Source organism: Crocodylus siamensis, chromosome 9, assembly GCF_052110815.1.
Source record: "Crocodylus siamensis isolate JL-2025a chromosome 9, ASM5211081v1, whole genome shotgun sequence".
In the NCBI taxonomy this organism is placed as follows: domain Eukaryota; kingdom Metazoa; phylum Chordata; order Crocodylia; family Crocodylidae; genus Crocodylus; species Crocodylus siamensis.
The window spans coordinates 15,495,291-15,521,306 of record NC_143403.1 but is presented as its reverse complement, the minus strand read 5'-3'; the positions used below and the strand labels follow the sequence as shown (position 1 = coordinate 15,521,306).

At 44.1% G+C, this 26,016-nt stretch overlaps 1 protein-coding gene across 1 annotated transcript in view; it reads right to left on the bottom strand.

Annotated features, from left to right (window-relative positions):
• UBA2 (ubiquitin like modifier activating enzyme 2) overlaps positions 1-25,478 on the bottom strand; it is a 29,595-nt gene extending 4,117 nt beyond the window's left edge. Inside the window, exons 1-14 of the mRNA XM_090062845.1 lie at positions 25,288-25,478; positions 17,951-18,034; positions 17,594-17,664; positions 16,598-16,662; positions 14,996-15,096; positions 14,694-14,815; positions 13,103-13,170; positions 5,769-5,890; positions 4,800-4,899; positions 4,199-4,359; positions 2,572-2,665; positions 2,358-2,470; positions 2,099-2,254; positions 442-538 (exon numbers count right to left, since the gene is read on the bottom strand). Of these exons, the coding sequence (XP_089918971.1) occupies positions 442-538; positions 2,099-2,254; positions 2,358-2,470; positions 2,572-2,665; positions 4,199-4,359; positions 4,800-4,899; positions 5,769-5,890; positions 13,103-13,170; positions 14,694-14,815; positions 14,996-15,096; positions 16,598-16,662; positions 17,594-17,664; positions 17,951-18,034; positions 25,288-25,431 (1,498 nt within the window). The 5' untranslated portion in view covers positions 25,432-25,478. The remainder of the gene's footprint in view (positions 1-441; positions 539-2,098; positions 2,255-2,357; positions 2,471-2,571; positions 2,666-4,198; positions 4,360-4,799; positions 4,900-5,768; positions 5,891-13,102; positions 13,171-14,693; positions 14,816-14,995; positions 15,097-16,597; positions 16,663-17,593; positions 17,665-17,950; positions 18,035-25,287) is intronic.
• Between the last annotated feature and the right edge of the window lie 538 nt (positions 25,479-26,016).

Here is a 26,016-nt window from a genome sequence, read left to right as displayed (position 1 = left end):
GTTTAATTTAAACCAGGAAAGCCAAATATTTCAGAATCAAGTCCTTTCACTTTCATGTTATTTGTACTAAATATTTCTGAACTACTACTAGGGCTGTTTATTTCTTGTATTGTGGAAGTACCTAGCATGACCAGTCATGGCATGACAAAAAATAAGTACAACACGAAAGCCAAATGGATACAGATGGAGGAAGATGACTTGTCCGTTATTCCAGCCAGTACAACCTACTCTTGTAACAGGAATTCTGGGGCATGGGACTGAACAGCTTGACCTGGGGAGGCTTGCACAGAACAGATCTGCAACATGCAGACAGTCCTAACTTATATGTACATGCACTACTTGGTTGACTTCAGAAAGATCAGTTGCTGGATTTGGGCCAAAATGTTCTTTGGTTGTACTGCTATGTTTTAGTTTCTCTTCCAAAAGTTACTGTTCACATACCTTCCGTTTCTCCCTCCTCTGAGGAGATAAGAATAGTTCCTTTTCCGTCTTCTATCTGCACATCCGGTGCTACCATAGCAAATTTTTCTTTCACTATCTGAAAAGATAAAAATGACTAAGTTTAAAGCATTCTATTTTAAGATGAATAATGTGGGGAAATTCCTTCAAAAACAGAATAATTCCATTTCCAATTTAAGCCTATAAAAATACCTCTTTACAGATACAGTCCAAAGTGATTGCCCCCCAATCCCAAAAGGTACATACATGATCTAGTCAATGCAAACTATCTACAGCACCAAATTTGTATGCTCTCCTCAATTTTTTCAATACATTTTTAAATCTAATTTAGTTAAACTAGAGTTGAGATATTAAAATGGTTGTTATCATGCATTTTATTACTTAGGAAATAAAACATGCTGAAAGTTCTCTTAGTAGTCAATATATTTCTTTTGTAAATCTGTAGAATGGCAACTTCTAAAATATAGTATGAATGTTCCTTAAAAAACCCTTAAAATGTAGACTGTTAGTACTACCCAATATAAAACAAAAAATACTGTATTCATATTTAGAACAAAAATAACTGAAAAGTTACAAAATGCAAACATTCTTTTATAGAATGTACAACTACAAGAAATGACCAGATGGACTTCTTTTTTTATCTTAGCTCAGCAAACCACAAAGTAAAGGGCAAAAGATAACAGCCAACATAAGGTAAAAAGTAGACAAAGACTAATGCAACCCAGCACTAACTTTATTGCTGGGTCTGCCCTGCCACTAGGGGGTTGGCCTGAGACCAGCCCCAGGGAACATCCAGGGGTTGGGGTGCTAGGCACCTACTCCGGGGCCCTACCTTCTACCCAACCTGCCACCCCACAGCCCCCCACTCTGGGCTTGAAGACCCAAAATATTATAAATAATTTTCCGCTTGTACATAGCTTCCCACTTTTTTATGGTTGGTGGGTGGAGATGGTGGTGGAGAGGCTCTGTTGATTGAGGAGATTCTGTTTGTTGAGGGGGGGTGTTGTGAGGGTAATAATGCTTTTTTGTTTCAACCATGTGCAGGTTCTGAGAGTGGTGCTCGGGGCGGACAGGGAGTAGGGGGTGTGTGGATGGTGGGGCAGGTGGACTGGAGCAGGAAGTGCAGAAGGGCGGGGGGTGGGCATGGGCTCCGGCAGCCAGTGCCCTGGTCCCCATGGGGGCCTTCTGGGGCCAGCACCATGGCCAGCAGGAGCACAGGGCGCTGGGCATCACTGGCAGGGGCCAGGCTGGAGCAGCAGGGCGCTGAGCATTGCTGGCAGGGGCTGAAACAGCTCTGGTGCAGAGAGGCAGGATGGACAAGGAAAGAGCTGTCTGCCGCCCTGCACTGGGCACACGACTCCTGGGCAGCGAAGGGGGTCAGTTTCCCAGATGTGGCTGGAGCCTGGAGCTCCCCCTGGTGGCCACAGGGGCACATGGCAGGCCTGTAGGGACTCGGAACCAACTTCAGCCTCGAGTCCTGGCATGTGTAGACACCCTGTATATCCTAATTAAGCGTTAGACCAATCAACTACCCTTTATAGTACTTTAAATGTTCTTAAATTCTGATATATTTAAATTGAAAAAAGTGCAATGGAAAATTGAAAAACTGTAGTTTTATGTTTGAAATGTCAGTCTTTACCTTGTCTTGTAATGTTAACACTGTAACTTTGTGTACATTAAGTTTCACCGTCACTTCTGGCTTACTTGCGCACACATAACAATTGGGATTCGGAGGATCCAAAGCACAAGGAACAAGAAGCTTCTTTCTTGGATTTGGCTGTTTGTTCAGAAAAATCTTGGAGGAGAAAGAGGGGGGAAGGTTAGAATTAAATATATAATGAATATATATTTCATTATATATATGAAAAAAGGGAAAAAACACATTATTTTTCACTTACTGTTCTACACTGATCTAGTTTTCCTGATAATATCTTCAAACCTTCCAACACGATTAGACCAGCTATTACTGCATTAGTTGTGGCAATAGCGGGGATAATATTTCCTGCCATTGCTGCAAAATAAACAAACATTTTATTCACAGCAGATGGAACTTTTCAAGCCACGCAGCACAAATATTTGACATAGTGAAATAATAATGCATTTTATACTTACATTTGATATCAAATCTGCTCTTCATATTCATACTGAAAACATGCATCCTGAGGTTTGCAGCAGAAGTGACAAAATCCATTGCAGATGGATCATCCTGGCAGTACCATTTTAAAAAAGCAAAAAAAAACATTTTTGTCCAGATTTTTATTGTAAAAAACTATTTCCATCAAAGCTTTGGAGCAACTGATACATCACTGATCTATTCAAGCTAACATACTTTTTTCAGATTGTATTTATAAAATTTTAGACACTGCAGTACTGTAGACAAATGCAATCGCCAAACAAAAAAATACAGTATTTGCCTAATACTGTTTATGTTCAAAGAAATGAAGAGACAGAAGTCATATGACATCCCTGGAAGATAAAAAAAGGTTTTATCCACATTAACAGATGGGGACATTGAGAAAGGCAGGTGAGACATGCTGCTGAAGGCTACCCATTAGTGAGCGACACAGCTGGGTTTAGAATTTATAACTCTGAACTCTCATATCCACCAAATTCACCACACTGGCATCCCATGAAAAATATTCTTCCTCTCAGCCTCCAAGAATTCATAATTCTACTGTATCAAACCATTATCAATATCCCATTGTCCATAAAAACAGAGCATAAAATTATTTTCTTATAGTTAAAAATACCCAACACGAAACGTGACAGGCAAAATATAATCTTGAATTTATAGCTGGGCAGTTAAAGGCAAAATTGATTTAGGTTTGGATCCTGTACACTACTTAATGTGGGCACAAATATTTGTTCATGCATAGCAGTATGTAGGACTACAGCTTTTAATGATGGTCTAAACATATTTCCAAGACTTTATATCAATCTCTAAATTTATTTGAGATCTTAATTTTTTTCAAGTTTGGTAGCTGACGTAACAGGTTAACCAAACTGATTGCAAATCTGGTTTGAAACAGACTGTCCTCCAACACTGTTCCTATTTACCTCTATCTTCAAATATTCTCTCTTTTGTTCGACCCACAAAATGCTTTGGAAATGAAAATATAACAATCCAAATCTTTTATTATACTAGTCTACTACAGACAGACAATTAGCAAAAAACTTTGTTTTTGCTTCACTTCAAAACAGTCACAGCCACATTGTTTTAGTGACTTGACCAATAGCGAGATCAACATTTTTGGCTTCTCATTTTCCTTCAGCAAAACTGCATAAGATACCACAGGCATACTGTAAAGAATTTGGCACTAGATTTAAACAGTAATCAGCTTTCTCTCTCCACAACAACATAAAGTATAAACTTAGAATAACAAAATAAATCTTTTTTTGTGAAAGATACTGATATTTTCAAAACCAGAACTGGAAATGGTAAAAATTACCAACACTCCTCCTGTATTTGATATGTCTCTCTCTCTCTCAGAATAAAGATTTCACTTCCTAAGAAATGGATGGTTCTGCTGAATACTGATCAACAGTAAATTGCCTTAATTACTCCCACATCCCTCTCTGTTTAAGCAAGATTAAATACAAAAAAAAAAAAATTCCCCAAGGCAAGCCTGTTTTCGTTTCTAGAAGTGCCACCCTACTGTCAAACTTAGTCTTTAGTGCTTATTTAAACACACATATGCACTTAGTGTATGACCACTCCCTATACATTTGCTGAACTAACCTTATCCCATATAAGCTCAGCTCCATCACCTTTTTCAGCTAGGTGATGTCTCAAAGTTTCCACACTCTTTGAAAACAAGCGTGCATAGCTCCTGACATCCAGAACCTGTTGATCTTTCAGGACCGTGGAGGATTCATTTTGCTGATCAGGTGTATTTTTTTCTTCAAAAGGAAAGAAAAAACACCATTGAAAACCTACAAGATCTAGGAATTTGAGAGACATCTGCTAAAATAGAATGTAGTACAAATGGAATAAAATTATACTGCAAATTATTTTATAAGAAACCTGCACTTAAAATCGTGCCTTTAAAAGTTAAGTCACTGCATATTCATAACAGCTAAAACTGCTGCAAATGCTACAACTAATACAAACAAAACATAAAGGAGTCTGCAGACACTTGTGAGACTTATCATAAATGAAAGAGGTATATTCTAGGATGTTAAACCTTACATAGTGATCCGCAGGGTTTTAAAATACAAGTACTGAAGTTACAATACTTGCAAACAGTTTCAATGATGGGTAAAAATAATTTCATGTGGCTGAATCCTGAAACAGAAGGTATAACTTAGTACCAGACAAAAATGAGAGAGAGAAATATTACCTTGATTCTGTACTTCAGTCCAGTCTAGTGGCACTGGAGGTTTCCTTTTCCTCCAAAGCTTATCCATTGTCAGCAAGTATCTGATGTCATCTTTGAAAAGCTAACATATATTAAGCAATAAGAAGAAATATAAAGGTATGTAAACTTTGTTTTACTTTATTGGATTTGTACCATTTTGTGTTTCTCCCCCACAAGGGCACTTTCAAAGAGAACTGTCGTGTACTTCTAGTTAACTCATGAAGTGACCTAAAGGCAACAGATTCTGTAAAACTATTCTTAATATATGCCTTCTAAGGCTTACTTTTTCATGTAAAGCAGAGGCAGCTGTATTTAACAGGTAAAATATTTCACTTTAGAAGAAGTGTCAAGGAATAACAACCCAGAGAGATTATGTTCTTGCTGAAGTCACATGCATTTTTACCTATAAGTCTATTTAAAAATGGCCACCTTATACCAAGATCCTTAAGACTAGCAGTGCTGCTTAACATCACAGCCCACCCACATCTGTTCCTTCCCTCCAACGACCAGAAGGATCCTGAAACAGAACCCACTTCTCTGTTCTGAGATTAACTGTGTACAGATGTCAGACAGTCTTTTCAACCTCACACAAGCTTCTGCTTATATGAGAAGAGCTCCCTACAGAGTCCAAAATTAGATTTTAAATTTGTTCTCATGCAAAAATAATTTTAAAGCAAATATGATTTCATCCTTACCATTTGTACCATATGTCACTACTCTGATATCACACTGGCAGCTGGGTAAGTGCCTTCTGTTCAGGCACAGGGAAAAGACTATAATAGGGAAGCACAGGAGAACCCAGGGACAAAAAACATGGTAGGACCATGATGCTATATAGTCATATCATAATCTTATTTGGTTGTTACTTTAAGGGGTCAAAATTGAAAGCTATGGCTTAAGTTAACAGTAATTCAAACAGCTCAAAGATATTTTTGGGTGCAAAAATGGTACCTTAGTAAAAAGTTTAACTGGATCATATCCAGTTGATTTAGCCCACTCCTTAGTTGAAACACGTTTAATATCACCATCTTCATTAGATGCTCGTGCTCTGGCTTCTGCTTCTGCTGGTTCCCCTATTAATAAAAAGATGATGATTTATTCAAACTACAAAGAAAAAAGACCCATCAGAATTGTGATACTAAACTAAAATTATTCTGGGAATATAACTAAATGTTCACTGGCCTTTAAAGTATAGCTTTTTCCCCTTCTCAAGATTATGTGAATATCAGAGAAACCAAAGCAAAAAGGGAAAAAATGGTTACTTGTCTTTACAGTAGCCACAGTTTTTCAATAAGTTCTGTACGTGTGGCTCTCACTCACGGTCTACATAAGCCCTCTGCATTGGAGCTTGAAGTGTTTTCACTTTTAATGTCCACAAGACATTGCACTACAAGCAGTGGTGGCCCTTTATGCTCCCAATCCCAACAGCATAAAAAACAGAGTAGCTACAGCCACCACCTAGTTCCTTCTTTGCTCAACTCCAGATGACAAGGCTACAAACTGTAGGTGTTACTGGGTAGATCATGAAATTCAATTGCACAAAAACTCTCAAACAAGTTACTACTAAAGGTAAAACCTGACCAGACTTCCTCTAAAGTAGTGAGAAAGGAGCTAAATGGTGGATAGAGGGGTAAAGAATCAGTCCTGAGACAGATCTGGTTGATAGATTGCAGAAGCAGAGAGACAGAGATTTCCTTGTCTGCCTTTTCCTGAATTGTTCTGGGGGACACCCTCCCAAATGACAACTACAATCTGTGAAATCCAGTACTGGATCTGGAATATTTCAGTGGGTGCACAACCTGTCTTTGCACTGAAGAATTATTTGCAGTCAATTTGTGTCTGTATGTCTGTGTCCTTTATGTCTGTACTTCTTTAGGCAACTTAAAACAAACAGACAACCATGATGCTTTCCTCATAACAACTATTCTTGACATCAGTCTTACTCCTGTATCTACTATATCCAGTTACCTTTCTAAACAGACACACTCTTTAAGATCCCCATGGATTTCATATTTTTTCTTAGCATTTCACAGCCAAACCAAGGAGTAATAGTATGCTAGGACAGCCTAATACAGGGCTGTCCAACTGGCAGCCTGTTGTGTCTCCAGGTTCCTGCCCAGACACAGCTCCACACCCACTGATTAGGCTGTAATAAAAGAGCTTTCTCCCTCCTCTGGATTTCACTGCCTGCCCCTAGCCCTGACCCAGGCGGTGAGGTAGTATACTGTGCCCTGGGGCCCTGGAAGCTGAAGGTGAGCCTAGGGCTGTGTGATGTACTGGTGGGCCACACATAGACATGCAGTGCAGCAGTTAAGATGGTGGAAGGCCTGTATAGACACACAGTGCAGTGGGAAGGTGGGAGATGGGAGAGGTGTCCACACGATCTGTGGCCAGGATGCCCACAGCTTGCCTACACGTGTGCAGACTCCCACTGCAGAGCATTCAAGTGTTGACAGCCCTAGCCTAATCAGGTAAGCATCTTGCTGCCACCCCCAAGAGGAGGCACAAGGTGGTAGTAGGGGACTCCCTCCAGCGGGGCACAGGGACCCGTCTGTTGTCTGGACCCCCAAGCCCGTGAGGTCTGCTGCCTCCCAGGGACCTGCACCCAGGGTGTAGTAGAGAGGATCCCCAGGCTTGTCTGGCCCTCCGACTACTACCCCATGCTCCTCAACCATGTGGGAACTAATGACACTGCCAGGAGTAATCTATAGGGCTCTGGCGGCTGGGCTCAAGGCGATGGGAGCCCAGGTAGTCTTTTCTTCTGTGATCCCTGTTGCAGGCCACGGTCCCAGAAGGAAAGGATACATCAAGGAAGTGAACCGACGACTCCAACACTGGTGCCACTGAGAAGGCTTCAGATTCCCTGACCACAGCATGCACTTCAGGGAAAGAAGACTCCTGGGAAGGGATAGCATCCACCTCACGAGGATAGGTAAGTCCCTGTTCGTGGCCAGGATGGCCGATCTTTTGGACAGGACTTTAAACTAAGATTGCTGGGGGATGGGGATGCACAAATTCAAACATGTCCAGGGACCAACATACAAGTCCAGTAAATAGGAACACTGGGAGAGCCACTCTTTTCATAGTTTCATAGATGCTAGGGTCGGAAGGGACCTCAACAGATTATTGACCCCCTGCCTAGGCAGGAAAGAGTGCCTATCCAGCCTTCTCAAAGACTCCCAAGGTAGGGGAGAGCACCACCTCCCTTGGAAGCCCATTACAAATTTTGGCTACCCTTACCGTAAAGAAGTTTTTCCTGGTATCTAGCTCTGTCAGTTTGTGACCATTGTTCCTTGTTATCCCAAGAGGAGCTCTGATGAACAGAGCATCTCCGATCCCTTGCTGCGTCCCCCTAATGAATTTGTAGGCAGCCACAAAAATCACCTGAGCTTTCTCTTGCGGAGGCTGAAGAGGTCCAGGTCTCTCAGTCTCTCCTCACAGGGCTTGTCCTGTAAGCCCCTAACCATACAAGTGGCCCTCCTCTGGACCCTCTCGAGTCTATAAACATCCTTCGTGAAGTACGGCACCCAAAACTGGATGCTGCGGTCTTACCAATGCCCCAACCACAGTACTCCAATTGCGGTCTTACCAATGCCCCGTAGGGCGGGAAGTATCGCTGCCTTGGATCTATTTGTCATGCAAGAGCCGAGGGAATAGTCCTCCATCAGCATGACAGGAAGACAAGGGCCTCAGGAGGAGGACTAATGCCAGGAACATGGGGAGCAAGCAGGAGGAGCTAGCTCCTCCTACTCTGTAATGTGCATTATGATCTAGTAGGGATTACAGAGACCTGGTGGGACTCCTCACATGACTGGAGTGTAGCTATAGAGAGCTACACCCTACATAGAAGGGAGCGGGTGGGGAAAAAGGGTGAAGGCATTGCTCTCTATGTGAAAGAGCAGTATACTCCTCCTTGGAGGCTGACATTGGCTTCAAAAATGGACAGCTTGAAATCCTCTGGAGGGGGTGTGGCCAGAGAGACTTAACGGTAGGTGTATACTACAGACCACCAAACCAGGGGGAGGAACTTGATCTGGAGTTTGCCTGAGAATTCACCAAGGCTGCACGTACATGTGACATGGTCATCATGGGGATCTAGACATCTCCTGGGAGGAACACTCAGCCAAGTTAAAACAGTTGCAATCCTTCCTGACCTGTCAAGGAGCAATTCCTGACTCAGGATGTACATGGACTAACCAGAGGCTCTGCTACACTTGGTCCTGGCCAAAGGAGATGACCTGATGATCGACTTAATTACAGAGGGAAATCTGGGTGACAGCAACAATGTTCATTGTCTGACATAAGGCAGACAAATTGGATAGCAGGACTGAAGTCTTGGACTTCAAAAAGGAAAATTCAACAAGCTTAGGTCACTAGTAGGGCAAGTGCTGCGGGACCAGGGACCAAAGGGAAAAGGTGTGCACAGAGTGCTTGTTCCTTAAGGACACGATCCTTGAAGCACAAAGCATTCCCATGCGGAGAAAAGGTAACAGAAGGGCTGGGAAGCCCTCTTGTCTAAACAGGGAAATCATGGTCCTCCTAAGAAAGAAGAGGCTTATAAACAATGGAAGTCTGGAACAGGCCCCAAGGAGTACAATTCCACAACAGCACGCATTTGCATGGAACAGATAAGAAAGCCTAAAGCAGTGACCAAACTTAGATTAGCAATGGGAATCAAGGACAACAAGACATCCTTCTTTAGGTACATAGGGAACAGGAGGAAAACAAATGGGAGTGTGGGGCCATTGCTCAGCAACTCAGGAGAGCTGGTTACCAGCACCCAGGAGAAAGCTGAACTCCTGAATGACTGTTTTGTCTCCGTCTTTCACCAGACCAAAGGGAAAACCACGCCAGATAGAGTAGAGGATGAGCACAGTAGGAATAATCGCCTTCCTACTATTGCAGTAAAATTGGTGTATAACTGTGGCAGCAAGGCACCACCACAGGCTCCTGAAGGGGAGAGGGTAATCCCCGCAGGCCCCAAACCCCGGAAACAGACCTCCAGTGGGGGCGACTTACCCCCTGCCTGGACAGCCAGAGCAGGAGCTGGGACTGCAGCCACAGCCGTGCGAGCCAGCATTATGCCAGCTGTTTAATCAGCTGTTTCCCGCGTGGGGAACAGCTGGACCAATCATGGCAGCCATACTGGCCGCCACAGAAAAGTTTAAAAGCCCGGCCGGAACTAAGGTGGGGGGTGAGCCGGGGAGAGAGTGCTGGTGGGCAGCACGCTAGACAGGCTGAGGCTCCAGCGTGGAAGAGGAGTGGCACAGCCTGCACGGCTCCCGCAGGCGATGGAGAGGAAACTTCTGAGCCCCCTACAGGAGGCAGAGCAAGGGAAGCCCTGCAGCTCCCCACTGAAGGCAAGCCAAAGGAAGCAGTTAACTTCCCTGTAGGGAGCAGGGCAGAGGAGGCATCTGAGCCCCCTGGAGGATGCTGGGGTCGAGGCAGCTCCACAGCCCTCTCCTCCTCAGGGGAGTATTTCTTCTGAGAGAAAAAAAACAAAAAACAAAAAAAGGAAAAAGGGGAAAATCAAAGAGCCTAGAGAAGGCGGGCCGTGTTTTGAAGCCGGAGGGAGGAAAGCCACCTGCATCCACATCGATGTGGGACACTATCCAAAGCAAGCTGCGGGCAAACCCGCAGGGCCAAAATCCCCATTCTACAAGCACCCATCTAGTTGGCGAGTGGACAGGCTGTAGGGGAGGCAGAGCCCCGTGGAACATCATGGCAAATAACCGTGAGTACTGCTATTTGTCGGGAGGAAGAGCTCCACTGAACCTCCTCTCTTGATAGTTTAACATCAAAGTCGTGGCAGGCATATTGAGGGGCAGGGCTATGCACCCAACAGGTCGTGCAACACGTAAGGCCCCAAAGATCACAATGACCAATTAATAAAATTAGATGTATACAAGTCAGCAGGACCGGATGATTTTCATCCAAGGACGCTGAAGGAGCTGGCCAAAGTCATTGCAGAACCCCTGGCAAAACTCTTCCACAACTTGTGGCACTCTGGAGAAGTCCCTGAGGACTGGAAGAGAGCCAATGTTGTGCTCATCCACAAGGGCAGGAGGGAGGACCTGCGTAACTATGGGCCAATCAGCCTAATTTCAATCCTAGGGAAAATCCTAGAAAAGTTCATCAAGGAGTCTATGTGTAATAACCTTGCAGAAAGTAAGATTCTTAATGACAGCCAGCATGGTTTCATTGCGGGCAGGTCTTGCCTTACCAGCCTCATCTCCTTCTATGCCCAGGTAACTCACCACCTGGACACGAGAGAGCAGGTTGACACTGTATACCTAGACTTTCCAAAGGCCTTTGATCTAGTATCCTGCAATGTTCTCATGAGAAAATTGGAGGATTGTGGGCTCAACTCTGAGACAGTCAGGTGGGTGAGAAACTGGCTGGAGAATAGGACCCAGTGCTGTAGTGAATGGATTTGTGTCATCCTGGAGAGAAGTGGGCAATAGCGTCCCACAGGGGTCAGTGCTTGGTCCAGTACTTTTCAACATCTTTATTAATAATTTGGATGTGGGGTGAAGAGCTCACTGGCCAAGTTCATGGATGACACCAAATTATGGGGCAGCGTGGTCACGCTCGAAGATAGGCTACAGTTACAGGTGGACCTAGACAGGTTAGCAAGTTGGGCGGATTGAAACCTGATGGAAGTTCAACATTGAGAAATGTAGAGTTCTCCACCTCAGGATGAGCAACCCCCAACACACTTACAGGCTTGGCAGCACCGAACTGACTAGCACCATGAATGAATGGGACCTGGGGGTAATAACAGACCACAGTATGACTATAAGTCAGTAGTACAATGCTGTAGCCAGTAGGACAAATAATACTCTGGCGTGCATCAAATTGATGCATCTCCAGCAAAGCCAAGGAAGTGATTCTTCTGCTCTACTCAGCACTCGTGAGACCACAACCAGAGTACTGCGTCCAGTTCTGGGCACCACACTAACAAGGATGTGCACAAGCTTGGGACAGTCCAAAGAAAAGCCACCCTTATGATCACAGTCTTAAAAAGCAAGCCATATGAGGAAAGGCTGAGGAATCTGGGACTCTTCAGCCTGAGGAGAAGGCGGCCAAGAGGGGACTTGGTAGCAGCTTACCGCTACATTAGGGGAGTACATCAAGGGCTTGGTAAGCAACTGTTCGCCAGGGCACCCGAGGAGAAAACCAGGAGTAATGGCCACAAACTCATGGAAGATCGATTCAAGCTCAACATTAGGAAAAACTCCTTCACAGTCACGGTGTCCAGATAGTGGAAGAAGTTCCCTCCAGAGGTGGTGCAATTGCCTACATTGGAAATCTTCAAGAGACTAGACAGTCACCTTGCTGCGGTGACTTGACGCCCAGTTATCTTTCCCGCTTAGTGCAGGCGGCTGGACCTGATGATCTTCCAGCTTTACAATCTATGAACAATTTTCTATTCTAAATTTCAAGTTAGCAGAAAGTGTCCTTTTATCCCCCCAAAAAACTATTATGCAAGCTTTTCCCTCCTTAGTCCCCTTGGACTAACACAGTGGGTGCTGACAGATGTGGGAAAAAATCCCAGAACGGTGCTTTACCAGAAAAGGCATAGTTTGACCAGTTTGGCCTGGCTCCCCAGCATCTGTATAGCTTACGCGTTTCAGCGGGGCTTTTATCTAATGGCTAATTCAACCACCTACTAGATAAAAGCGCTAAAAAGTCCTGCTAAAGCATACGAGCTATGCAGACATTGGGCAAGCTGGGTCAAACTGATGTGATGCCTCTTCTGGTAAAACATCAGTTGGCATGGGTGCATGCCAAGCTGAAAGTAAAGCAGTTTCCCCTCCTGCCCCACACACCTGTAAGCAGCCAACACGCTTAATAAAGACCTGACAACCACTAACTACAACAAACTATTTATCCAGCTGATGAAGCTAAGAACAAAGAAGTTAAGCTGTTGTTCTGCTAACGTGCAGTAGAAAGGAACTAGATGGTTGTTAGGGTTGCTTTGCTCTTCCTTTTTCCATATGGAAACACAAGGGCTTACAGACTATGTGTGTGACCTATACTGGATGCCACCAGTTTAAAAAAAGAACACAGCCCCAAAGGAAAGGATGTAGATGCACCACGAATGGGATCCAGATGTACAGAAACTCAAAAAGAGATACATATTCTAAAGGCTCTCTCTCTCTTTCAGTGAATCTAACATTACTAAACTGAATATTAGGAATCTAACTGTGACATTAAAAAAAGAGATATTTTGATTTAAACAAGCAGTAATATATATACTATCAATTTATGTAAACACTCACAGGCAGCTTCAGGATCAGCTCTGTCAGGTGATACTTCTTGATCAGCATCTTCTTCTCCAAACAGCTGACTATTTATTAATTAAAAACAAAACACTAGAACTGCATCATAAAATACTTAGCTATTTCCTTAGTTTCTTATACCCATTTTTAAAGCCTTCCATAAAAAATAAGCAAGATACATCTCCTATACTAGTCTATTCTGTTTTATTAACCCAGCTTCGTTAAACTTAAGTTTCCTAGAAGTTGCCAACAGAACTCTATTTAGTGCTGCCTTTAAAAAAAAACAAAACAAAAAAAAAAACCTTCTAAAAGCTCACAACAGATTAATTCTCACAGCTTCTATAGCATAGAAAACCAAGGCATATATTTGCTTTAATTGGTCCTCAAGCACAATATAAAAATATTTTTGAAAAGCATACTTCAATAAAAGAACAGTAAATCATACCAAGTCACTCATATCTAGAGAAGGCAAATAAGAACTTCTTTCAATCTGCATTTCTACAGAGCGAGAATAAAATAGAACATGGTATTCAAAACAGAAAAATGTTAAAATGTCAAGTAAACCGAGGGTCTTTGAGCTGTTTTTTATGGGAAAGATAAATCTTAGAATAAAAAGTTCACTTCACTGCAATTTTAAGGATTCTGACCTTAGCTTCCTGAAGGCACTATAACTTGGTGCTTATATGGGGACAGGCAAGGGGCGGGGAAGGGGGCAAGGAGACAGGAATGATGAAAATCCACTTTTATCTTCCCTATCCAGGTTGAACAGAAGGATAGCTTGTGTGTTAAATGGCAAATGAGTTTAAATTTGGAAACTGAACCTAAGACGTATAAGGATTTAGTAGTGCTTGTCTTTTTCAAAATTTGTTTAGATTGTTCTGACTTTAAAGCATTTTTCTTAAGCTACAAATCATTACTGCTATTAGCCTGCCAGCTCAACAAAAGTATTTTTATGAAAAGTTTCTCCAGTTTAGAATTTTAAATCCAATGAAAAATGATGATATAGCAAATGATATCCAAATTTAAATCATGTTCTTTTCAACAAAAGAACACAGAACACAATGGCTCACTTCTTTCCTAAATGGAAATTAAAAAGCTATGAAGTCAAATTTCTCTTACTAGTACTTTTTTATTTATGTAACTGTATTTTGTCCATCCCATTATTTATTGTGAATCATCAAACTGGTTCTTCTAAAAGAGGACAAACTTCTTTTTACTAAGGTCATTATACTGGCAAATACATCCTGCTCTGTCATAAAGTATATTATTCATTTTAAAGTAATAGGCATACAAGTCTCTCTTATTGATCCACATCAGTATACTTAAGAAACTTACTTGCCAGCTTCTTAATGATGTTATCTTATATGTCAACTCTTGAAATTCTGTTTCATGAAACAGATTTAGCAAAACTATTAGGAGGTTTCTCCATATTCAAGTTGTTGAAACCTTAGGAGGGGGGTGGAATGAGGCTCTCAAGTGTTTTTTTATTTGTTCATTCTAATTCTAATTTTTATTCATTCTCATTTTTTATATCAATTCACATAGGAATCATTGTGGTGCAGTGACTATTTTTCTTAAAAGGTTTACTTACTTGAACAAATACTTTGCCCATACAATGCAGTGGATAGGTTCTGATGGAGTGTTGCGAATTGTGCAGCCTGGAAAAGTCTTCTGAGTTGGTTTAGGATGACATTCATAACACTCTGTAACTCCCTACAGAGCAAGGAAAAGGTAAATATTTACATGCTATACTGTACTGTAGTGATAAGGTGCTCATAGCTAAAGGGTGACACTGTAAACTGTCTCAACAACCACAAAAGACATTATCCATCCTAAGCTGTCCAGAAGACCAAATAAATCAAATTAACGCAGAAAAAAGTTACATCATCTAACCTTTTTGATAACTGTTACTTGTCCAAGGTAGCCTGCAGTTCCACTCTCTATAAGAGGAATATCAGCGGCCAGACACATCCTGTTTACGTGGTTACGTGCAGCTGCAAGATGAAAAGTATTTAAGGGGCAATTTGAATAATAAATAAAAAGAAAGCTTGACTTGATATATTATGCTCAAGGTAGAATTCTCTCCTTTCAACAGCTGTGTTCAACACCACAACCTCTACCTAAAACAGGCAAGCAAAATACAGCCCATGGGCCACATTCAGCCCGCCAGGCCACTCTATCCCACCCATGAGGCCCCTCTCAACTGTAGACAATTATTACCTGGTAAGCCACTGATGGCAGCACCAAGCAGCTCATGTTCTGGTTGCGATGAGACCAACCCCAACCTAGCCCGCTACGCCCCCACATCCCAGAAGCTTCTAGAGACCAGAAGCTTCTGCTTAGCAGAGGCTTCTGCCCTGGGGACTCTGTGGCTCCTCTCCAGCCCTCCCTCCGAGTGGAAATTCAGATAATAACGGCCCAGGGGGAGGGAGATGGACTGCTGGCGATGGCGCTTGTGGGCCTCTGGCTCTGTGCCTCCATGTGCCACTCCTAGCTCAATTGCCAGGAGCACTACACGGAGGCACAGAGCTGCCCCAGCTAGATGGTGCAGGACTTCCCATGGCTCTTGGCACTTTGGACTGGGCTGGCTCCACACAGCGCCGTGCAGGTCCCTGTCTTGCAGCCAGAACTGCATTCTCCTGAGCTGGGCTGAGCTTGCTCTGTGTGGGATCAAGCCTTGCAGCCCAGAACTGCAAGACACAGCCAGGCTGGGCCAAGCCACCTTCATGTGGGTCCCAGACATGCAGCTGGAACCGCATTCTCCCAGGCCAAGCTGGACTTGCCCTGTGCTGCACCATGTGGATTCCAGCCTTGCAGCCAGGAACCATGCACCACAGCCGGGAGGGACTGGGCCAGCAGCTGGAACCACAGGCTGCTGGGACGGGATGGGCTGGCCCTGTGCTGTGGCATATGGGTCCACTGCCTTGGCTGTGGTGCACAGTTCCCGGCTGCAAGACAGGACTGGCAGGGCTGGCACCCCCCCTCCCAAACACACACCCTCTCACAGCTCCCACACACACTCTCCCCCCCATATCCATACACACACTGACAATCTCCCAGTTTCAAGATGTCAACTCCCCTCCCAAAATGAGTACTTCTGGGACAAGGCAAGAGACTTCCAGTAGCAAAGGTCAGAGGTTAAGGGCAGGACTTCCAGTCCCAAGATGACAGGTGCCCTACCCCCTGGTTGCCAAGGGGCAGGGGTACCCTTGAGGCCCTCGACAGCTCACCAAAACTCATTAAGCGACCCTCCAGCCAAAATAATTGCCCACTGCTGATCTAAAATGTATTTTTTATATATCTATGTCTATATGTCTATCTATCATACTGTACACAAGAAACTGAGACATGGTACAAACTAACCCACCTGAGATTATAGAAAGGATTAACTGTCAGAACTGATATTAGCATCTCTTTACTTCCTGTTTCAGCTTCTATATTCAGGCAACTAATTCTTAATTCAGAAATAAAGCCATAAAAAAGTGGAAATCTCACCTCTGTTATCCAAAGCATTCATAACCAATGTAAATTGACGGAAGAATTCTACATTATAGTCGGGGCTGCAAAGAAAAAGCAGCGTTCAGATGGCTATGGCACAGTAGAAATTAAACATACTGCCCACTTAAAAACAGAATTTACATTCTACATGATGAAATGCATAAACAGAATTTACAACTTGTCTTTAACTACCTCAGTAGTTTTAAAATCTCATATCTCATAATCCTGCAGAAGTACGAATATCTACTTTACACTGTTTTAAAGGAGCCTGAAGACATGTTTTATGTTTAAAAATACTACTAGAAAATATCTAGGAAGGAAACAGCACAGTTTTAATAATTTCTCTCTGTCTCTGAACCTGGAAATATGCAAATGTGGTAAATGATGTTTTCTGTCTTCACAAGAAGAGAGATGCAAATGCTTAAGTATTCTCCAGATACTCAGTTTGCACAGTGTGCACCCCCTCTACGCACACAAAAAATTCAACATTTTCCATCCTTGGCAATTAAGTTATTTCTACTGATCAGAATTATATATTACCTTACATTGATTACTACAATGGTGCAGATACAATTGGTTTAGTCTGTTAAGTTACTGTCTAATGGAGTGTGTCCTTTGCAGTGTCACCCCAATATTCTAAAACAGGGTGAAAATTCCCCGTTTAAGTTTGGATCAGTAGTTTACACACCAATAGTATTTCTACAGCTATGTACATTTCTAAAGACAATTATGATGCAGAGAAGTCTGTCTATCACAAGGCAGGGAAAGCACAGTACAGTGCTTCCAATAACTACAAAATATCTTGTAATCAACAAGCAGGATATGCATATAAATTCCATGGGAAACTGTGGAAAGCATGCTAGCAAAGAGATGCATGAAATAAAGATCACAAGAAATTCTGCAAATTCCAGAAGAAAGGTAATAAAAAGCAAGCACTTATTTTAAAATAATCAGGTAGTTGCATATATTTTTAAAAATTAAGACAAAACATACTTCATGATGCTGTCATGATAAGCTATAATATTAGCCTCTGGGTAAAACTGTAACACGCTTTCCTTGGCAACCTGAAAAAGAACAGACAATTGATAGCCTTATATATGTACCATTCATTCAAGAACCAACAAGACTGCAGACTTAAAAATCCATTACTAAGGTCTCATGGGTTTAAAATATTGCATATAAATCAGTCAACCAACACTTATCCCACCACTGAGAAGATACAACAGATTTAAGGAGTTACATGACTATTACTATCATGTAATACAGTTGCTGTATCATGACATTCATAACATGAAAAAAAAAAGAACTTGATATTTGTTAGAAAAAATTCAACTTGAAACTCTCTCTTACCTGCGCTTTTGACTTTCCAACATGTTTCTTTTGAAACAAGAACTGCCTGTTGAGGTTGCTCACATCAATAGTATCCAAATCAATCTACAAATACACAAGTACATATTTAACAGGACAAAAAAGTACTTCTGGCAATTTGTCATGAAAATAAATAGCACTCTTAACACTAAAGATTGTCAATAGCATGGGATATTGCTCTAATTGCTCCATTTTCAAATCCAAATAACCATACCAAGTTATTTACAAATAAAAATGTTAAATCCACAACTCATCTAGTTGGCAGAATCAACATTTTTTGCTGTAAACTTAAAAAAAAAAAAAGCATTTTACCTCCCAGCCTTCCAAACTTACTGGAGTAAACACAATAAAGGCTTCTGAATTATGAATACAATCCATAAAAATTATGTACTTTTACATTTAAAATGGAAAAAGTATTAGAAGGAAATTAAAAATAACTTAAAAACCTGAACTCTCTAAATTCTCAGTTGTGTTCATTTATTATACTTGTATCCCTACAGCTGTAATACCTGTATAGTGTACTCCACCCCCCCACCCCTACCTTGAGGTACAAGGGAGCTTGTGAATGCAGCGATGCTGGGGCGGATGGAGTGTCTCACAGGAGCGCAGAGGGCTCCCCAGTGAGCTCGGCAGCAGACCTGGAAGCAGACCAGAAGCACTTCCAGGTTCACTGGGGAGTGTGCAAGGAACCCCCTTGCACCCCCCTGGCTTGGCGACTGGTGCCTCCTGGTTTGGGGGGGGGGGAGGGGGGATACCGGGGGTCCCTCTGCAGCCAATAGCTGAGCCAGGGGGCCTGCGCACTCCCTGGCAGACCCAGAAGTGGACCGGAAATACTTCCAGTCCACTTCCAGGTTTGCCGCCGAGCACACACGGGGGCCCTCCTGCACTCCTGTGGGATGCTCCATCTGCCCCAGCATCGCGCAATTCATAAGCCGTGCCTGGTACCTCAAGGTATATAGAAAAAAACATTTAAAGCTGTCTCTATGGCTGAATCACTGGTTATCCGAATCAGCATTGGATCTTCGGATTCAGCTGAGTTGAATCGGGGACAGTGATCCAAATCAACAAATCAAATCACTGTCCCTGAGTTGGGCCGAATCCGAATTGAATACAGCCTGTTTCGTGCACCCTATAGATCTAGAGATCTAGATCTAGAGATATACATATAGGATAACTGCAATAATTCACTTAGCTTCATAGCCTAACCCTAGTTCCAATTTGTTGCCTACTGCATAAATTAATGGAGTACATTAATTAGGATTTTCCAGCCCTACTGTCTACTAGGGCTGTGCAAAATGGCACTGTTCCATTCCGCCTTCAGTTTTGAGGTCTGAACAGAACAGTGTTTTGTACCAAATATAATTTTGAGTCAAAACAGTCTCACTGTTTTGCTTCGTCGAAACAATGAGGCTGTTTTGACCATTTCACTGGACCATAGGACTGGGGAAAGGAACTCAGCCCAACTGGGCTGCCTCCCCACCCCCTGCTGGATCTTGCACCGGCGATGAGAAGTCAGCCCAGCTGGACTGACTTCCCATCCTCAGTACTATGATTGAAAAGTTTCAACTAGCCTTGTTTTGTTTTGAGGCTATTTTGACAACCTTTGTTTCATTTCAATTTTGCTGTTTTGACCTCAAAGTGAGTTGAAACAGTGTTGAAATTAAATAGCCACCAAAATTTTGCACAGCCCTACTGTCTACTTTGTAACTAACTGTATTCCAGTTAACTTCACCATAAACAGTAAAGGGGGAGCTGTCAAAGGGCAGCCATTAGCAGCTTTAAAAATGATAGGAATTAGTCTGTCTCCCCTCATTTTCTAAGGCAGCAGTGCCAAAAACCCCTCTACCAGAAGTGCCAAAGTCAACTTCTAATGCACACCTTGAAAATTAGGGGCACTGACAGATGTGGGCAGGGGGGTGAAGAAACCAGAACCTTACCGGAAAAGGAATCATGTCAATCTGACCTGGTCCCCAGCATTTGTATAGCTCATGCACTTCACTGGGGCTTTTTGACGTTTTTATTTAATAGCTGATTCAATCAGGTATTAGATAAAAACACTGAAAGCCCCGCTGAAACACATGAGCTTTACAGATGCTGGGCAAGCTGGGTCAAACGGACGCGATTCCTCTTCTGAGTATGTGCTGCGCTTGGTGCGGGGGCGCGCCAAGCTGAAAGTAAAGTGCTGTTTGTTTTTCCATGTCTGTCAGCACCTGAAGAGAGCTAGTCAGCTTCAAGGCTGCAAATACCATGGCACTGACAGCACTGGAACCCAGTGGCAGTCAACCTTTTTGGCATGTGTGCCGCAAGTTAGTCCCTCACCCTGAAACACCATTTGTATCCTTTTCCCATGCCCAATTTACTGCTTTACTTCTGCTTCCTGCCCCATTTGCTGCTGTGCTACCTGTCCCCTTCCTGATCTGCCATATGCCACATACACACAGGCTGCTTATGGCACCTATGCCACAGGTTAGCCTGATCTCCTATAATCAATGACAGTGAAGTACATGGTGCTGTTAGTGTCTACAGGAAGTCTGGATAAGCATATGGCCTTTTTAAGTCCTGCAGCTATGCACTTAAACAAAGTAGGCTTGTACACAAGTGATCAGTGGCTCATCTTTATGCACATGTACAATTACTGCAACTGATCAGTAACGATAAGGACAATGTGAGAGTTGGTGGTGGTGGTGAACTACATAATGCCCCCCACCTCCCGAAAGCCGATCTGGGGAAAATGAAAAACATGCACATGCCAGTTCAAAACACATATGCATATTAGTTTGCATGGAATTTAAATTGATTCTTCTATGTACTTTAGGGTAACATTTTCAGAAGTGGGTGTAAAATGAATGATTCCACATGCAATTAAGATTATTAGGAAGAATTCTCCTTATGAATGGTATATATTCTGTAGCTCCTCTGCCATACTTTCTTTTTAATAGAATGAATAAAACTGGAGTTATTTTTAAAGCTGTAATTAAAACAAAACAATTAATTTTAAACCAGTGTTAGCTCAGCTGCATTCTAAGTATGTAGTACTTTCTGTTCCCTTTTTTGCTTGCATGTGTAGCTTAATTATTTTAGTTTATCACATGAAGCTGTAACTGAGACTTCTGAAGTCTAATACACAGATGAGATGAACTACTAGTCCAGCCAAGTTTGTCTGCATAATAAAATTTCTACATATTTTAACAAAGTTTTGAGGTACTGGATTAGACGACAATTCCGACCACAACTACGCAACCGGTGGAATGCAGGACACCCAACCTGATCGTTCAAATTCACGATTGTTCAAATTCTGCTATGTACAACACTAAGGATATCAATGAATATTCATATGATCAAGCTGTTCATTAAAAATACCACAAAATACCCAAGATGTATAACTCAGTCAAGATAGCATCTTCATGTGTTAACACTACCCCAACAGCCCTTCTATTTTCATTTCCTATAACTTTTACTTTAATTTTCTTTAAGTATTAGAAATATCCTTCTACTCCTAATTATCTCCTGTTCTAGATGGCAGATTTTATTGGAAGTCCCACTCATATACATTTCCCACCTCTTCACCAGTCTATGCATTCAAAGCTGCAGCATTTGCACATGTGAGAGCTAACCTCAAAATAACATGCAGTGCAGTTTTCCCTTGATTTCTGCGGGTTCTTTATATGTGAATTTGCTCTTACGCAATGAGCATATTTACACCCAAATTCATTGTATGTGAGGTAAATTCACTCTTATGTGATGAGCATAGCTGCCCCCCCTGCCCAACCAGGTAAGTCTGTGTGGGGAGAGGAAAGGGCCGTGGCCCCATTCACCCCAGCCCCAGTTGCAGTGGCCCCGGGAGTGGCCGGTGCCAGCTGCCTGCAGCCGCTGGACTGCACCATGCTCCACCTGCCCCCCTGCACCTGGGCTCACCCCAGCTCCTGGGCTGCGCCGTGCCGTGGTGCAGGCAGCTCATGTCGGCTGCTCCTGGGGCCGCTCCAACACAGGCTGGGGTGAGAGTGGACAAACAGAGCCTAGGGCAATGTGGGGTGCAGCACTCGCACCAGCCCTGGCTGCAGCAGCCCCAGGAACAGCCAACACCCTCTGCCTGCATCAGGACATGGCGCAGTCCAGGAACAAAGGTGAGTGGGGACAGGCAGAGCATGGTGCAGCGCAGCAGCTGCAAGCAGCTGGTGCTGGCCACTCCCAGGGCCGCTGCAACTGCGGTAAGTGCTGCTTTGTTCCCTCTGGTTTGCTGCCCTGTACAGCCCCGGGAGTGGCACCCCTTCCCCCAACCCTTCCCTAGTCCCAGCCTCACTCCCTCCCTCACCATCATGGGAACCTCTCTCAATTTGGTACACTGGAAAGTGGATTCACTTCATGCAAATTCGATTTATGTGCCGTTCTCTGGGAATGCATGCGCAGCATAAATCAAGGGAAACCTGTACTACATTAAAAAGGAGCTCATTTTCATTAGGCAATATGTCTTAGAAGTTTACCAAGCAGGGCAAGTCCTTCTAACATTATTGATCAGTCTAAAAAACCCAGCAAGCCACAACCTCTTTCATGCCAAGTCTTAAGCTTCAAACAAACTTTGGATTGTCAAAGACAAATTAGAGACTTTTTTTTTAAAATTAAGAATGAACTTTTTATTGTACTCAAATTGTAATAGCTGAAGAAGTTTTGCTAAAGCATTCTAAATCAAGTCATAATTGGCCAGAGATCAGGGTTGGAAAATGGAAATCTGTTTTAGAATTGTATGTTGCACTGAAATCCATTCAACAACCTTTATTGGAGGAAGTTGCTGGTAGTACTATAATGTAGACATCGTCATGAAAACTAAATTTTCTCCCTTTATCAGCTCCGAATCCTTATAAACTACCTACATAAAACACTTGTTCATTCCTCCTTTGTAAAACACTTTGAAATTCTCAAACAAAAAGGGATTTAGTTATAAGTGCATCATCTAGTTAACTTTATGCATTTCCATAGTGACCAATTTTAATATGTCCGTCTGTAATTTTTTTAAATAAAAAAACAGCAAAAAAGAGATCCAATTTCAAAGCTATTTTCCAGCACAGACAGAATCTTTTATAAGCAGACTATTTAAAACACCAGATATCGGCAGCTGTTAATGTCAAACTTAAAAAGAGGAAACAGTTCAAACTGATAATCTGCCTCTTTCTACTCTGAGGCCTACTGTATCAAAATATTGCTAGTTATAGTTGCTGCTATTTTATAGTAGTAGCAATCTATTTTAGCGGTTTTGAAGTCGATTTTTGTTTAGCAAGTTAGAAGGAAAAAGGGACCTCAGAACAAATGTATTAAATGTTTTCTAGGCGAGTGGAGGCCAACTTTTTTGGCAGGCATGCCACAAATTAGCCTCACACTCTTCCTGAGTACCACAAGGATCCCTTGCCCCTACTTGATCTGCTGCTCAGCCTTCTGCTCCCTGTCCAATCTGCCTGCTCCTCCCCAATCTGCCGCATGGTACACACAGAGGCTGCCCATGCCACTTGTGGCAGCTTGGCCACTCCTGGGCTGGGTTTGATTATCAGATTACCCTCTTCTCATCTCACTATGACACACTCAGTACCTTTTTGTCAAGTATATTCAGCTCAGTTTAACATTTTCCTCATCAGCTTCAAAATCATCCCTACAATTCCCATCTTTCATCTATACTTTGCTATCTACTCTTCCACTGTTTTTGTACACTTTAGGATGGAGTACATTTTTTTTTTTTTTTACAGCTCAGATAATTAATGTTGGATGATTTGCTTCAAGTGGCAACATACAGTAACAGCTATATCACAAACATCAAGTGATTTCTTCATATGATCAATCTCAAGATCTTACTTTGCACAGTAATTCTCATTTGGCTTGGAGGTGGTTCAAGCGCCTACCTTGAACACCTTCAAGAGACATTTGGATGTTTATCTTGGAGGGATCCTATGACCCCTGCTGACTTCCTGCCCCTGGGGCAGGGGGCTGGACCTGATGATCCTCCGGGGTCCCTTCCAGCCCTACCATCTATGAAACATTCCCTCCCCCATTGCCAAATATTGCTCTATCAAACTGAGCGGTCAAAAACTAAAAGGTTAAAGAATATCAAACCTAGGACCTGATCCAACTCCTACTGAAGTTAATGGAGTTTGATTGAGTCCTACAATAGGCTTTCAACCAGAATATCTACATATGCAATTAATGTGAAGCAATAAACTCAACCAGAATCTCAACCGTGCCCATAATTCTTCATTTTCTAAAAAAAACCCCATCCTTGGAACAGAACTTTTTGCTATTGTTGAGGAGCTTTGAGAGTCCACAAGTAACAGGTTGACAGGAAAACAATACAAATATCATGTCACAGCTAAAAAGAAAAAAAGCTGGTTTCATCTTCTTCTCAACATTTGCTTAACGGATGCCATATTAACGTTGTGCTGGATATCGGCAAGAGACTGAAACCAACACGGCTGCTAGCACAGTAGTCAGGGCTGTCCCTGGGGGGGCATACTGGGGCAAACACCCCGGGGCTTCTGCTTTGGGGCCCCTTGTGGAGCTGGGCAGAGCGGCCATGGCAATTGCGTACTGCCACCAGCTTCACGCCCAGGTGCTCAGCTCCACCCCTCACCAAATCCAGCGCATCAGGCCACTTGGCACTCCACCCCCCACCGAATCCACCGCCAGCTCGGCTGTGTCCAGGCACGGGGCCCCGCACAGACTGATTTGCCCTGGGGCCCCGCACCCTGCTCGGGTCGTCTCTGGGTACAGTCCTACCAGCAAATCGCCTGCATTCACCCAAATCCAAGATGATGCTGAATTTAAGACCCCCTCCGCCTCCAATAATTAGATCCCGTATAAAACTGTTCTAATTTTCCATGTACGGGATCTAATTGTAGGGAAGATCAACTTCAGCGTGTCTGGCACGGCTAGCAGTGAGGGGAGGAGTGCTAAGGGGACCATCAGGGACTGGCGGGAAGCACACGAGGGAGGCGGTAAGGAGGCAGGCACTTGTGTCCCAGAGTTGTGAGGGGGTGAGCGAAGGGGGGCCAAGGCCAGGCTGAGGACGAAGGGGCAGAGCTGGGCAGTGCCCGGGGCAGGCAGCAGCTGGAACTCCAGCCTCAGCCCAGCCTTGCAGCAGCTGCTGCCACCCCCCACAGCCGCCTCCAAGCCGGGGCCCCCCTTTCTGTTAGAAGGGGAATAAAAACAGCCCGTCTTGGAGTCGAGTAGCGGGTGGGGGAGAGGAGGGGATGCCCACCCCCACCCCGCGCGCGCGGAGACAAAAGCCGCCACGGCCCCCGCCCTCCCGCCCTCAGGCCCCCGCGTGCCCGGGACCGCACCACGTCGATGCAGCGGAAGCCGGTGAGCACCAGGTCCTTGAGCAGCTCGCAGCCGATGCCGCCGGCGCCCACCACCAGCAGCCGCGCCGCGACCACGGCCTCCGCCAGCTCCGCGCGCAGCGGCCCCGACACGGGAGCGGACATGGCGGGCGGGCGCGCGGCTGCTCAGCGCCGGGGGACAACGAGCGGCCGAGCGGGCAGAGCGCCGCCGCCGCCGCCCTCGAGCGCCCCCTGCCGCGGGGAGGCCGCCGCCCTCTGACGCCGGCCGCGGAGACCCCCGGCGGATACAACTCACCTTGCCTGGCAAGGGCTCGCACGTCTCGGAGTTAGTAACGTGCATCGCGGAGGGTGCAGCTACATACGCGGTTAACGCGAAGCAACTCCGGCACGTGTTGACTGCTCCCAGGCTCTGCACCCGGGACCACAGCAGCTTGAGCTACATCGGAGCAGCCCCGGCTGGCAGGAGGTCCGGGGGGGCGGGGTGCACGTGCGGGGCCAGCTGTGGGCAGCCCCCGCGGGGCCCAGCCAGCCGTGCTGCAGCTGGAAAGCTCTCTGCGGCAGGGCAGCACTTGTGCTTACAGGTACTACCCTGCTGTAGCCTTAATTAGTTTCCTGCAGCCTAATAGGGCTGCACATGTAGACAGCCTAATCCGAGTAAACCTCTCGTGTAGATGTGCCCAGCGAGAACGAGCCTAGGTTCTGCGGTGGGGCTCACCTTGCCTTGCTGTT